Raw genomic sequence first — 16024 nt, forward strand, 5'->3', positions numbered from 1 at the left:
TGTCATCTAGAGTTTCTAAATTCACTTCACAACTGGGGGTGAGGGGAAAAGAAGGAATGATAATTGGGAAGTCTAAAAAATTGCAGAAGGAACATCTGACGTGAGCTGACGCTGACAGAAAGCAGCGCCTGCTATGGAGGAGCACCAGATGAGGAGAAACATCAGACATGCTTCCTGTTAGATTGAGATGTATAGAAGAACAGAGAGAAAAAACGATACATCCAGCCTGCTGAGTAGCGAGGGGCACGGACCTGTTCTTCATTACCCAGGGCTGGGTAGCTATTTTAAAGTTTGAACATGGAAGCCAAACAGCAGAGCTGTGACCACGAGTCAGCCAAATCCTCACTTGGAGCCAAATGCTCCAGTGTGGAACAGATTTTATTTTTACAGCTATGTTACATTTTCCTTTATAAAGCTGCCTTAGATTTATTTTTAGACTTTTTTTTTTTTTTTTGACAGCTAGTGCTTTCAAATCCCTCAGTAATTCTGAAAATAGATCTTTTTTATTGATACAGTGGACATCCATTAGTGTACTAAAATGCGTACTGGTATGGCTGGAGCGTACTGGCTGAAAAAACCCAGAGTTATTCCTGTGGAACCTAACGTGTGGACACATGCTCGCTTTGTAAGTGGCTGTGGCAAGCTGGATGTTAATGCCACTGTACAAGAGACAATCGGCCCAAAGCAGGCTCAGTAGAACGGAGCATGTCAACGTGCATCAAGTCAAAGGCTGGTAGCCTCACTCCAAATCCCACTGGGAGCTGCGTTTTCCCGAGAATGTTCAAGTGAACCTGCTTCCCTTTGCCTGGAGTGTGCAAAGACAATTCCATGGGCGAGGGACCTCCTTAACTAGCTTACCTAGATTTACCTGTCAATGCTTTATGCAGATTGGCAGAGATTAAGGAACTGCTACAAGCAAGCATTTGGATGAAGCTTAAATTTCCCAAATACCAACAGAAATTTAAAATGTGAAGGTGCTCAAAACTTTCTAAATACAAGATCTATCCACGTTGCACTTGCACCTGTACCCTGGGGCCTCCTGCTAGGCATACAGGTATGCACCTTGGCCGGAGCGATTCCAACAGCGAGCTTTGGGGAAGGCTGCTGAAGGCAAACCTGCTGAGGGATGGGGCAGTGGCACTGCAGCAGGACACCAGCTTCCCGCTGAAAACGTATACTGCTGGCTCAAAGGGAAATGGGCTGAGAACTTGAGGCAGTATGCTAATCCAATTCTTCCCCTTGCATGTTGTCTAATCTCCCCACCTACTCGTGTTTGCAAAGGTCCTGGAAACAGACAGCAGCAATTCTAGCAGCTTTGTAGCAGGGCAAATACCGTTCAGGCTTTTAGGGCTTTTATGCTTATGTTGAAAAGTCACTCTCCAAAGTGCTGTTTCAGATCCCATTGAGGATCGAAGATATGCATTAAATTACACAACCGAATCCTTTTCTGCAAAGGATGACAGAACTGGGATTTTATACCCTCAGCAGCAAGAATACAGGACCTTGCAAACCTTTAGGAAAATAACAAGTAAAAAGGAAAGAAAAAAACAAAGAAAAAGAATACCGTAATAACAGAATCCCATCTCTAAAGTTTCCTACATACCAGCACCCTCATGCAGGTGCAGCTAAAGGTGTTAATATTTTTTTGGCAGAAAATTTAAGCAAACCTAAATCATGCCAAACCACATGGATAACCTGAAATTGCAATAGAAAAACAATAGTATGTTATCTTAAATTGCCAGTTATACCTACTCTGTGATGAAAACAAAGAAGTTTCTGGGGAAGATAAAGGCGAAACATAAGGATGGCTCATAAAGAAAGCTTGAAAGCAGTCTCGTGTCCCTTAGTGAGACAAGTAAAGCTCCCCATAATCTTAGGATCTTGTTTGACTTTGTTTATCTATGCTTAGAAAAATGTAAGTCATTAAAATGCACAGCCATGTGACTTAACGTGGGTTAACAAAGTATGAAACTGTCCAGTAAATTCACGATTCATGGCAGTACTTGTAAAACCAGCACATATACTTCTAACCAATGTACATTATATCTGAAAACCACAATATGTGTTGCAAAGTTTTTTAACATAAGCAGTCTACTTTTCAGATGTGCTGAGCAACTGCAACTCTATAAAAATTTATGGGGCTTACATCAAAGTAATGTAGTATCTGTCCAACTCATTTACTCTTATGAGTACATCTACTGTGAGGACATGTGCGCTTCAATCTCAAACTACACTGACAGTAAACTTTAAATGTAACACTGAACAAACTGTCTCACACTTTCTGGTGGGTTTGAAGGATAACAAGAGACAAGCAGCTTTTCACTGCTAGTATAATATGTCCCTGAAGTATCTGAGAGCAGAGTCAGACCAACTAACCTGGCTGCTGCTGACCCAGGTGAAGTGGGTACTGCTGGCAGTTGTTCGTGCATTTTCTTTTCCAGAGGTTAATACCCTTTTTGAGCAAAAGATTTTGCTTTCTTTCTGTCTCTCTTCCTTTTCCTTCCCGCCCCTTTCCTTTTCCTTTCTCAGTCATTTCACTAAATTGGGTTAGAAAGCAGACAATCGGTGAAAATGACAGGGCTAAGAAAGAAATAACTTTTGGCAGGGCTGCCAGTGAGATAGGGACATCCAACGGGGAGCAGTAAATATTTCCACCCAGATGACGGTGAGGATGAGGGGGTTAGTCTGTCTAGCTGTGTGCCTCATGCCCTGATGAACTCAGGTGAGTCAGGCACGTTCAGGAAGGATGACTGCAGCATGATGCGGGGGCATGAGAGGGCTGCGACGTTGAGCAGGGGGAAGGAAAGACTCTGTTACAGAGGGAGGCGAATAGACATAGGTCTGGTTAGCGTGCAGCAAATGAAGACCAGGAAGAAAGAGGATGGTTCTTCGTTAATACATCGGGGATGGAAAACAGGGAAGGGGCCATTTAAGCTACAGGATAAGAGTTGCTTAAAAACAAGAGGGCGTAAAATTCCTGTGAGTCAGTTCAGGCTAGAAATCAGGCAGAGGTTTCTGAAGAGCAAAGCAAGTGAGGCTCTGTGGAGCCCCTCAGCAGTTCCTTCGGTTACAGCTGCCAGCCAAGTGTTCAGCCTAACTGGGCACATTTGTGGGAAAGCAATGCTGTGACTGCTCCCCATCCCCGGCTGCTCCTCTTACCCTCTCTCTGCACCACTGTGCACACCCCCATCACAGGAGCTGGCAGCCAGGCATGGCCTGCCACCCAGGGAAGAGGGCCAGGAGCAGCGCCGCAGCATTCGGTTTGGGAATGTCAATTGAGGGATAAAATCCCCACTGACTGTGGAACTTGTGTGTTGGAAAAACGTTAAGGAGCTAGAGGCAGATGACACCAAAAGGAAAGAGGCTGGTGCAGCAGGCTTTGTCCTGATGTCCTAATCAAGGCTTAGCTATGTGTTATTCAGCAGATGCGATTCGATGTTAGACCGTTCAGACATCGGGGATAATCAGGCCAGCCAAGTTCAGACTTTGAACGTGTGAAAAAGGAGGCCACGCGAAGAAAAAAGTCGCAGAACAGTCTTGTCAGCATTTCAAACTATTTTCTCTGAAGCATTTGCAAATGAGAATTTTCCTGGGGCTCAAGAACCCTTGGCAGGGCTGGGGTGGCAATGACCAACAGGGAACAGTAAGCATTTTAACCAAGCTCAGCATCACCAGCTCGCTAAATATAAAAATAGTTTATTTGGTTTCGTACTTCAAGCTGAGTAAAAATACAAAACCTTAGGGGCCATCCACACTTGAAAGTTCCCTTGGATTAAGGCAGTGTGGGAATTTACATCCCCTGGGCTCTGCCTGAATGCTTAAAGCACAGTTGACTTTCACTCTAAGTCAGTCAGTTCTTTGTGAGTTGACTGAACCCATTTTCAAAGAGGGGAGTGTCCACACATGGAGTTACTCTGAAATAACGATCTACCACATAGGCAAGCCCTAGCAGCTAGCACGGGTAGTAAATATTTTCAGCGCTCAAACACAAAGCCTGTGAGTGCTTCCTCACATACTTGGTTCCATGCAGATGAATGTATCTATCAGGTTTCGTAGGGTTGTTCATGCACATGGCAAAATATTTACAGGATTGGGGCGCTGCTTTGCAAAAAGCTATGCACGCTGTGCCCCAGAGTACCGCCTCAAAGAAAAACATAAATCCCCAGACTGACTGCTAGTGTATCCCATCATCTCTCCCGTCTCTCTGATACCATTCCAGTTGGCTCTCTCACACTCTCAGATAATTCACACATGTTCACTCATACACAAACCCTACGGCACCCCTTCCCCCCACGAAAAAAGTCAGCCAGCTGTTACAAAATTCAGACATTTCATTAACACAGTTTACTGGCTGATACTGCCAAGCAAAACTGTGACAATTAATAATAATCAGGACTGAAGGGTCTGAGACAGCTTATGAGTAAAGGATTGTATTAGTTGTTTAAAAAGGACAAACTCGCTCCTGCCTGGAGTGATAGGGAACAAAGGGTGGTGATGTATAACTGGGGAGGAAAGAGACTCTCCCCGTGGCTTTTGTAGATTAATGTGTGAATGACAGGAGCGGCAGGAGCAAATACCTCTTTTCATTTGCTCAGCCTGCTGGAGAAGAATAGCAGCGCTTGCCAATGAAGCTGCAGCTGTGTTCCAGCTCCGTTTAATCACTGTGTATGACTGAGGGTTAATTAGCCGCCATTCTTACTGCTATTTGTTGTTCTAATGAAGATTTGCATAAATGTAAGACTAGGGGGTAACTGATACTTGATTCTTCCCTTCAGAGAGGCTGGGGGTGGAAAACTCACCCATCCCAAGTGTTTATGTTTGTGGGAGATTCAGTGTTGCCTTTCCATTTGACCTGATCTGCTTCTGGCTGATGAATGGTGAACAAAGAGTTCAAAGTTGCTTATCAAATCAAGACCCCTGTTGGGTTTCTGCCTTTAGAAAGGGGCAGACTAGTTAGACGAAGAGAGGACCGAGGGATTAGAAAATTACTCCCAGCTGACAGACAGGAAGATACATATATGCATGTTTCTGTATCTATATATGCGTACATATAAAAGTGATATATTTCAGTGATACCTAACTCAGTGTAATATACCAGTGATGTATCTCTCAATCTATCTATCTATCTATCTACTTACCTACCTATCCATCCATCCATCCTGTTCAATCTGGATGGCAAAGAACTAATCACTTGGTAATGACAAAATGTCGTTAAAAAAAATAGTGGGACAGGCAGTACAACCAGTACAAACTGTAGCATATTAGGCAATATGCTGAAAAGTATGAATTTGTAAGTTTTTGCGAGCCTTCTGTTGTACATCACTAACATTCAAATTTCACGTTTCAATAAAAAAAATTATCATCAAAACAGGCAGTCTCGAAGAAGGCAAAAATGACTTGGTGCTTCACAGCTACCTGCCGTCAGTGCTTCATGAGAGGGGAATTCACAATACAAACTAAGAAATTGCATTCATTCCTCAAAAAATCATAGGAAAATTTTACCACAAAGCAGTAACAAAACCCAAAACTGCTTTGTAATTAAAGAAAAAATTTGAAAATGAAACATCATAAAATTGTTGGATTTAATATGGTCAGGACAATGCTTATGGCTGCGAACTGAAAGAAACTAAAAGGAAGAATGACTTCCCATCTTTAGTGTGTTCACTTGTTGCATATGATGATACAGTACAGGTAACTGTTTTCAGTGTTCCTCTTACACACTTGGTCTGCTAAAACTGTTGTTTGACAGTATCTGTAAAATAGTCTAAGGGGAAGAAAAAAGATTGAGAGGAAAGAGGTATTAAATTTCTAAATTTCAAATCACTACTGGAAAGAAGCCAGCTTTCAGGTTGACTGTATCCCTCCAAAGAGAGGTGACCACAAGTCAGCACATACATACTGCCAGTTTCTCCGTCCCACACAGCTTTGCAGTGTCTCTAGCACTTTACCTGCTCTCTACAACACAGAAGTAAATATTCCCTTTGCTTTTCTTTACATTTCTGTCATCAATCTGACTGACTTCCTATGGGCACCTCTGCATATTTTGGGGTACACGCTACCAGAAATCAGGCTTTCAGAGACGTAAGCAGAGAGCATCCAACACAACCTGAAAGAGGTGTGCCTGAAATGGTAACTCAGGGCTCCTCTACTGCTCCTGCTCTTAGCTGGAAGGAACACCATGGGTTTTAATGCTATATACAGGAATAAACCCACATGAAAATTAAAGGAGCCAATTGCGTTTTTGCCCACTTTTACCTTATTTTGAGCTTTGAGATAATTCAATCTTCTGTTACAGCTTTTGATTCAGTCCCTGATTAAACAAGAATCTCACATTCTGCCCTTTTCATAGTAATTTTTAGCCCTTTGGTCGCAGAGAAAAGTTTTAAAGCAGGAAACGTAAAGGTTTAAAAACTAGATGGCAAATTAAAAAAAAAAAAAATATTGAAGTGTACAATAAAAAACAACCAGCAACAACCGTCACGACATGTACACAGATCACTTAATTTTTCTTTACTGATTCTTTAGTAATTTCTATATACTGCATTTTCCAAGGCTACAGTCAGAATCATTCATTGGTAAACAGGGTAAAGAGAAAGTGGAAATTACAAATCTAGCGGTCAATGGCAGAAAACAAACCTATAAGAGCTGAGGGAAGAGGTTAAGTGCTGTGCTAGTTAATAAGAATGACAGCTTGCTTTGAATACTCATACTGACTGTCCAGGATATTGAATAAACCTCATTTAAATTAATTTTCATTATTTGTAGAGTCTGTGTTAGATATCTGTCATTGTCAGTACTATTAATATTCTTTTCAGAGACCATATTATCAGCATATTTAAATGAAAGCTTTCCTTTTCAATATTTATTAACTCATTAATATTTCTTGGTACTAATATCCTGGTTGTAATATCCAAATTAGTGCCTACTACAAGGTATTTTCTACTGATTAAACTTTTTGAACTAGAAGATTTTTATTCTCAAGTACTAAAAATGCGCTTGAGCTCCTGAAATTGTGCTTGCTTTCTATACTATTTCTTAATTTAAATGAATAGCATCTAAAATTTACATTTTTGTCTTTTTTTAGTAGGTAGCAGTAAAACAGCATACTGACCAAGCCCTAGTAGCTGACCAAATACGAATTGTGAATGAGGGTGAACACAAAAGTTAATTGATCTTACCTGGGTTGCAGTCTGTGAGGAGGGAGCAGATGGAGAGGAGAACTTTAGAAATGGTTAACGCTGGACTCCAGTTGTCTTTTAAAATGTCCAGGCAGATGACGCCTTGGCTGTTAATGTTACAGTGGTAGATTCTTGTCCGAAACGTTACCTAGAAAAGACAGCGTGTCTAAGTACAAAGTGTTCAAGCCAACAATTAGATGATTATTAAGCAATTAAAAAAATTACATGAACTAACATTCTGCTTTCCTGGCTGAAATAACAGTACTCTGCTACCGTCAGTGAAAGACTGGGCAAGATAGAGATATTCCTAAGAAAATAAAGAAAATAAAATCTTCCTCTTCCACCTGTGGCCAGCAGTGGAACTGCTTTGAGCAAGGTGAGAATGGGACATGTTTCCTGAGCTTCCTCTTGCCTTGGTCTCATCAATTTCATTATTTTTGCACGGGGCCAAAAAATGGTATTCCAGCCCCTGATATGAACATCCTTCATAACTCAGGCCCACAGCTATTTCAGGCTTTGAAGGAAGGCAGGAGAAGACAGAGTCTTATGCTGTCTTCATCTATTCATTGTTTGACCCAATAGGTTAAGTTGGAAAAAAGTGGAGGCATCACATCAGTGACTCCTGGAAAAAGTGGAAGATGTTTGAGAAGGGCTGCTCAAATAAAATGCTTTTATTTCCAAATTTTAAGTTACAGTTGCATCAGTAGAATTGCTTACACCTTATGTTGTTTTTTTTTTCTGTAGTTGATTTTGAGGATTTCTGTATCCATTTTGCATTGTCTCCCAGGTGATCCTATATGTTACAAACCAAGGAAGAGATCATTTCTTTTAGCCTCAAACGATGTGCTTCTGCTTCAAGTTGAATATACAAGCCTTTTATTTTGAAGGAAGTTCAGCTATGAAAGTCCACTTCATAGCTCAGAATAAATACTGGGGCTACTGGGTAGCAAGGGACAATATAAAAAACCACCTCTTGGGAGACATCAAGGACTAATTTCTCCACCAGTTCTACCCCAATGACAAGTCAAACCAGATGGTTTTAATGACATGTTCATAACATCTAAAATTAAGATGTACAATGTCAGTGGTCTACCTAATCAGCAATAACCCTGCCAACAGAGGGGCTGATTAGACAGGAGACAACAAGCCCAGTCCATTTTATGTGATCTTCACATATGTCCAATATATATATGTCCAATACAGTGTGATCTTCACTAAACTTAGATCATGCCAATAACTGGGAGTGCTCATGCACTCATGCTCTACCACACAGATAAACCTGCTTCTGAAGAACAATGGAAACGGAGTGACAGGCATGCTCTTGTCCTGATTTTATTCAGTATCAAAAATCTCAATGATTTCAGTGGCACTGAGATGAGGCCATTTATCAGTAAGCAGAAGAGAGGATATAAGCGAAATAGCACTGCACCTCGCTTACTCCTATTAAAAATAAATAAATTCTTTAACACACTAAAAAATTCTGCCCCTTTGGATTAAATCAAGCAGCTTTGACAAAATAATGGGAAGAAAAGGTAGTAGATTTCTGGTATTAAAACGCTACATTCAACACAAAATAATTTTTCTTGTAAGTACTTTTCTGCATAAATCTGGGAAAGCACTTTTGGACACCACTGTCATGCACCAGTGAGTTCTGTAACAAAGATCCCAGCAAAGCTAGTTTATCAGTTTTTAAACACATCTATGTCTAAATGTATTGCCAATTAATATGATAATTTAATAGTTTGCCACTCCATACCCTACATATTTGTCGGCACTTTCCTTTTTTCCCCTTACAATTGTAGTTTTGCTTATTGTTTTCCAGCCTAAGTGCTTCGCTTCTGGGACTTTTATGAGAATTTAAAATATTTCTAGCACGAATGAGCTCAGTTCATCCACACACTATAGCCAGACGATCTATTCCCCCCGCCCCTTCAGCATTTGGAGTGAAGGAAGTCTTCTGCAAGATCAAGAAAAATAGTATTTCGTGATAAAATTAAATGTTCATCTACAAAGGGAAGCTATTTTGAACGAGGAAGGTTGCAAGTACACCGAAGTGGTGAACTACCTTACACAAACTGCACGTCACAAGTGCCCGCCGAAGGAGCTGGTGTGGAGGAGCACGCTGTGAATTCTAGGTCAGTGCTCATTAAGTCCCCAGACAGATTAACTCCCGCCACTCTCACACTTGAGCTATAAGTGAATCAGGGAATGCTTCCTAGCACGATGGTTTATGACTCAGGCAAACGCTTTAGTACCTGCTTAATTTTAAGTGTTGTGTGCTTACTGCTCAGTACACTGCTGGAACCAACTTTTTGCTTAATTCTTTTTCCTGAACAAAGGTGCCTTCCTGTGCTTCCGTGATGAAAAATCTGGGGACTTTATTCAGTGCTATCTGAATACACCAAGTATTAAGACATATGTGGTCTCACCGAATGTGGGGGAAACACATTGAATCAATTGCACAGATTAAATTACACTCTCCAAATTATTTATGGACAGGTCAGTTGGAGCTTATAACCTGCTTAAGAGAAGGCCATCAATTTGAGCCTGTATTTTAGTGTATAACTGTTTTGCTGTCAGCTGAGAGGACAGACACATTGTCACATGTTCCCCTGCTTCGGTTGCTTTTGAAGCATTGAAGCAAGGACACTGGGAATTTGGCAGGATTCAGAGAGCCACTGGGATGAATGGGGGTAGTTCATGTCTTTCATAACCTGTTCAACACTTCATCGCCATCTTAGTCTATCTGGTGGATAAGTGTAGGTGGGACTACACCCGTTTGTAGTTGGAAGGCTATTTTTAGCAAATATTTAGACCTGAAATGTCGCATTTTTTCACTACGAGCATATCTGAAACCCGTGACACTGCGGTGCCCACTCACAAGATAAGGCTTGCTGCTTATCACTGACAAATATGTCACTGACTTGCCAAACATGCCAGTGCACTTTAAAATGCCTGCCTAAGTACACAGAGACATTTTAATGACAAAAACCATAAAAGTTTTCAGAATTTCAAAAGAAGCTGTATTAACGACAGTCTTAATGTGCTGGGACCGGTGGACGGACAGTGGCAGGTAGTGGTGTTCTTATCCCAAAGCCGCAGGGTACTACTGTGAGGAGACAGTGCTTTCCTCAGCCAGGTATTGCCTCAGATTGCAACTAACATGGGAAAGGCTGATACGTAACTTTCTGGATTTTGTTTACCATACCCACATTTTAAAGTTATGCAGGGTTGTTCCTATTATACGTGGTACAGAAAAACCAAGTGATAATACCATACCAGGGGAACTACATTTTCTTTATTACAGTCATATTTTTAACTTTGATGCTACTTAAATGGTTGCTATAAACGCTGCACTCTAATTCTATTTATCCCCTAATGAAAACACCTAAACCCATGCAGGGGCTTAAGGGAGTGTGTGGGTGTAAAGGAGAAGTTATCATCAGACAATTGAAAAGTAGAGGAGTAATCTGTCCTTTTTTTTTTTTTTTTTTATATATATAACAACTGTCCTTTATGGATTTACTCTCCTTGATTCTGCCATTTTAAGAGGGTATCTCATTTTTGTTGAATAAAAGTGCAGGTCAGAAAAATGTGAATTACAGGAAATAGGGAAAAATGCAACTACCTTCTGAAACCTGTAAGAGTACTATAAACAAGCTTTTGAAAGGTAATGATAAGGAATTTATATTCAATCAGTTTTGGAAGTAAACACTAATAAACTCATCTGTTTTTCTACTGCTGAATGCTGAACCCTTCTGAATACTGTAAAACAGAATTAAACAAATACCCCTCCCCCCCCCCCCCCCCCCTTTATATAGTCTCTAAGAAGAAAATGAGGTTATCTATTCAAAAGGAGGAGAAAAAATGATTAGAGAGAAAGGAAGTATATGCAAAGCTGTGGCTGGCTGTTCACTGAATAAGTTTTAGGACTGAATACAGACTGTTTATAAAACCTGGGAAAACTGAATTAAGATGGATTTCAGTTGAGTGATTGTAGGTTGTAGGAAAGATAAATCACTCCTGGATCTCAGAGTGACTTTGAATACCAGTTTTGCAGCATGAGGTAGTCCTAAAACCACTCACTATCTCTCTTTTGCCCTGAATGTTCCCATGTTAGGTCTAAACCCAAGCAGCCACTGCGGCATTGACATCCATGTATGTGACTTGCTTAACCTTCACTGTGAGATTCAGAGACAGGCACGTCAAAGCATCGCCGGTCTGCAAGGGCTGGTCCCACAAACACGTCTGATGCACTTTCAGACTCCACTGAATTCAGTCACAATTCTCTTCAAAAAGGTAGGAGGAAGAAACAATTATTCGGTTTTGCATATTAGCATGCAAAGGGTTACAGTGTGCACACAGGAATTGCTTTCTTCAGCCTGTTTGGGTTCAAACCCTCACCTGCTGTTCCTCATTCCTCCCACTGAAGCCTGATGACTGTGCAGGGAGAGATGAAAGATTCCCAGAGTCAACAGGAGAATAAACAAAACCAACCCTATTTTGCTCGGCCAAAGCTGGAAGCAGGGCTGAGATCCCAGGGCTCTCATTCCCACCGTTTTGGAAAGTTCCTTTCAAGCTCTTTCATATCTTACAAGGGTGCATTCCCACGTGCCTGCCTGAGATGAAACTTCTGTCTTCCTCAACTGTTCCCCAGGAGTTCTGTTTTAATAAAACTGCAGTGGCAATACCTGAAGTGGAGAAGTTGTACTGCATACACAAAAGGTTATATATATATATTTTTTTTTCAAATGATGTCATTTATAATGATGTTCATGGGGCTCAGGAGGGATTAAATAGTTCCCATCTCAGTTTGTCAGGCTTTATGAGCAATAGATTTGTCTGCTCAAATAGAGAGAATAATAAAAACAAGATGAGACCTACACTCTTTAGTCATATTAGAAAAAATCCTTTAAAACAACCTAAATGAAAAATATCTGTAGCTCAGAGTGACACAATGTTCGTGCAATAACCTTCACATTAATTAGCATCCTTAAGTTTCTTACAGAGTGCCCTTCATTTTATTTATACCCAGCACTGAGGCTGCCTTTCTAAGAGAGGGTGGTCCACCTCTGGTTTGTAACTACAGATTTGTAGCATGCACGCGAACAATCATTGAGATACTTAAGGGATTATCACATAAAGTGCATAATAAATGACAGACTGAAGCTCACTATTAAAGAGCACAATATAAATATACACCAAGAAATGAACTTCAGCCAGTTTTTAAAAAACCCTGTCACACCTAATTTTAGTTGGTAAAGAATACCTAGAGTTTATTTTATCAAAGGAAAATATGTCATCTGCATTAGCAGGAAAAAAATTGCAATTATTTTGCTTGATAGAATCCACATGAGTTAACCTTTAATATCACTGAAAATGAAACAGTATGCAGTATGAGTAATTATTCATTATATTCATAGTAATTACGAAGCTGAGTAACTACTCACACTGTCTCATTGGACAGACTGCTGCAGGAAAAAAAATACTAAGCACAGCAATACTAGGCTTCTACATTATACAAGTACTTATTTTGCACACAGATTTACTAGCAGAAAAAGTAAAAAGGGACCTTGATGATCTTTGATGTACCTGAGAGGGCAAATAAAAAATTATCCTAAATGGTACAAAGTTTTATGAGAATGAATAAGAGCAGGACAGAAGAAGGGCAATAGATTACCGTTCGGGTTAAGGACATTGACAACAGAAACAACACTGTAAGGTGCAAAGCATCAAAAGCTTTCTCTGACAAAGTCAATATGAATTTTTATAAAATGATTTTCATTTAATCAGCATAATCTTTCTTACACTTAGCAATTCCATATGGAAAGTCAGCAATAAAATCCTGTTATAGAGAGTAAAATTTTTAAAGTTGTATTGGTCATTTAACTTTGATAAAATAAATCCTCCCTTTCACAGTTGAAAGCATGCAGGCCGTATTGTTGTACGTGCACACCTCTCTAAGTTCGCAAAAGTGCTCCTTCATGTTCGCTTTAATGCAGTTCCAACCTTCTCACCTAAATGTGAGCAAGCCTAGCACACAGCAGCATTTTTATTCTACATAAAAAAAATTGTATATCACCATGTGACAGGCAGCACCTGGTGTTTCACTGTTCTTCCTAATTCTGTTACGCTTCTGTAAGAAGGGAGCTCATGGATGTGCTCAGGGAACTGAGGCAGTGGCAGGCACAGGGCTGCCAGTCGGTGGGACATGTGGGCAGGCTACGACAGGCACTTCAAGTGCTAAACTTTATTCTAAGAAAGCTTGGCTATTTCTTTCTCACCCAGTTTTAACAGTCTTTGGGTATTTAGGCGATGCCTACATAAATTCTAGGCAGAGTGATGTCAAACCCATAGTTTTCTGTCCTAACCAGTTCATCTGCTCTTATTCTATAGTAATGATGTACATAAAATTCTTGCTTTCACATATGTATATATATCTCTATGTGTGTAAAAGAAGACAAGAAAGAACATGGATATATGATGTATTTTTAGATCATGTGGATTTTATGCAGTAGTAAAACATGCCTGATATGGCAGAATTATGTAGTTTCTGAAACATCCAATAGACGTCACAAGTCCTGTCTTGAAAATATATTTGGCAAGCATAATGCAAACCACTGCTGTGAGGCAGAAGATATTCCCCATAAGATACCTCTACAGGCCCTTTTGAAGAACTTCGTGTACTGGGTATGTATAGGAAATGGGAAGAAATGATGAACCACCTAAATTTTGGAGAGGGAAACCAGGAAAAGTTTAGTTGGATAGAGCCGATTTCATCAAGACTAAATAAATCAATGCAAGTTACCGATCTAAATTATATTGAAAACAGACTGAAAAAGAAGGCTGTTCATTAGAAGAAATGGCAATTCAATCTGGCAATAACTAGAAGAAATTATCAGACAACTGAATTCAAAGGAAATCTCTGAGACTTACATGGTATTGCCCTATCAAATGTGACCTTTACCTTTATTTGCAGTAAAATGTAGTTATTGATCGTTTCCTCAGCCTAACATATTTCTGCTTGCATCTCTGTCTGCTTTACATCTCTGTGATTCTTTCATGTTGAGAGCCATTAAAGTTTCTCAAGGAGCTGCCTGGGTATGACCTGTCCCAAGCCCTGCACCGCTGCACGCTGCTCTATAGGTTCAGTGTTACCTGAACATATGGGACCTATGGGATGAACCAAGTTTCACTGCAGGTGGTGCAAGGGTGGGAATGGCATGCTGCAGTTCACATGTCTGGGAAGAGCTGCTCCAAGAAGAGCAGGACTGGGGCTGATGCTGCTAGCTCTGGCAACGGTCTGCTGGTGGTAGGTTGTCCATTTCTCCCTATTAAAGGCTCCCGTGCATCCGATTTCTGCCTGCAGCCACCCAAAATCTTTGCTTGCTGGGAAAGCCTGCCAACTCCATTTATTGTCATGGATGAAGGATCCACGGGCTGCTTTCAGCAAGACGCAAATAGCAAAGCCGGGCAGGAACAAGGGAGCGTGGAGGCACAGCAAAGGGGCCGGGGGAGGCAGTGGTGTGGGAATGTGCCAGGCGAGGGACCACCAGGCAGTCAGGAAGAGGAGGATGGGGAGGGCAGGAGGCAGCCAAGAAAAGCTGTGGGCAGCACAGCATGACACTGAGAGCTAACGTGATGTGACAGAGGCTATGAGAGAAGTATGACCAGCCAAATGAATGTAAGGGATAACAGTGACAGGAGACCATTGCATCTGAAGGCTGGTCATGTGCTGGTGATACCTGGGACAGGGGCAAGAGAAGGCAGAACCTTGCCTGCACCAAGGTTGCAGAGATGGTAAACAGCGATGATCAAACAGGCTGTACTGAAGGTTATTCCGAGTCCGAGAGCTTCAAATGTGAATTGTGTTAAGAGCTATATATGCAAGTTAAAGTGTGGGTCTGCCTTGTAAGGTTCATTATAACAATTTAGGTTAGAAATACCAAGGAATGCTTATTTTTTCTCATCTACTTTTGTAAGCACAGTTTTTCTATTACGCTGCAGATAAAAGTGTCCTTAACAGCCAATCACATATAAAGTAAGCATGAAAAAGTGGAGTAGAAGCCAGGAACAGAAAGAACTTCCCCTCATAGATGAGGCTGAATTTATGAAACAGGTAGAAAGTTTCTGTCACAGGAGAAGGATTTCACTTAATGATATTTAGTGCACAAAGATTAGTGCTACATGACAATTGCACATGAAAATTTGAAGAGATGTTTAACATTGCCATTGAGCCCGGATTCTATAGACACTGTGCACTGTATTTACAGAGGAAAAAGACCCTCCCTGCAGTCCAACAGTTGATTTAAAACAGTTAAGGTTTCAAATGCTGAGAATAATTTTTCAATCAGTCGATAGACATAGGAGATTTACAAGGAGGAAATAGAGTTTTCTGTTATTTTAATTTTGATTTAGAGATGATTTAGCATATTGCAGCTTTCAAGTCCTGCAAACCATTTTTCAGTCAGCTGAGATTAAAGTCCCTAGCAAGATTAATTGTAGAGTTGGGATTAAGAGATTTTATAAATCACTCAAATTCAAAAATAAAGCTAGCAGAGTGCTAGGATAATGATAGATATATACATATTGTATCAGCTACAGCTAAATTGAATTGACACTGTAATAGACTGAACGCAGTCAAATATGAGAGTAGAAGTTATTAATAAAGATTATTCTTGATAAAAATGCAGACACCACCGCAGTGACAATTCCTGGGGGGAAAGTTCTCTTGAAGAGCATTCATTTTTCTACAAACACCTGTATGAAAGACTCTGGTGTGGTTCCCTGATCGGTCAAGGCTTTCTGCCTCACGAGGACAGTATGCAGGATAATTAAATTATTGC

The 16024-nt window shown here is 40.6% G+C and overlaps 1 protein-coding gene across 4 annotated transcripts in view; it reads right to left on the reverse strand.

Annotated features, from left to right (window-relative positions):
• LOC121086126 (ubiquitin-conjugating enzyme E2 E2) overlaps positions 1–16024 on the reverse strand; it is a 217687-nt gene that overhangs the window by 17126 nt on the left and 184537 nt on the right. For all 4 annotated transcript variants that reach the window (XM_040589378.1, XM_040589377.1, XM_040589379.1 and 1 more), the window contains one exon: positions 7179–7326. In XM_040589378.1, the coding sequence (XP_040445312.1) occupies positions 7179–7326 (148 nt within the window). The remainder of the gene's footprint in view (positions 1–7178; positions 7327–16024) is intronic.

Source organism: Falco naumanni, chromosome 4, assembly GCF_017639655.2.
Source record: "Falco naumanni isolate bFalNau1 chromosome 4, bFalNau1.pat, whole genome shotgun sequence".
Taxonomy (NCBI): domain Eukaryota; kingdom Metazoa; phylum Chordata; class Aves; order Falconiformes; family Falconidae; genus Falco; species Falco naumanni.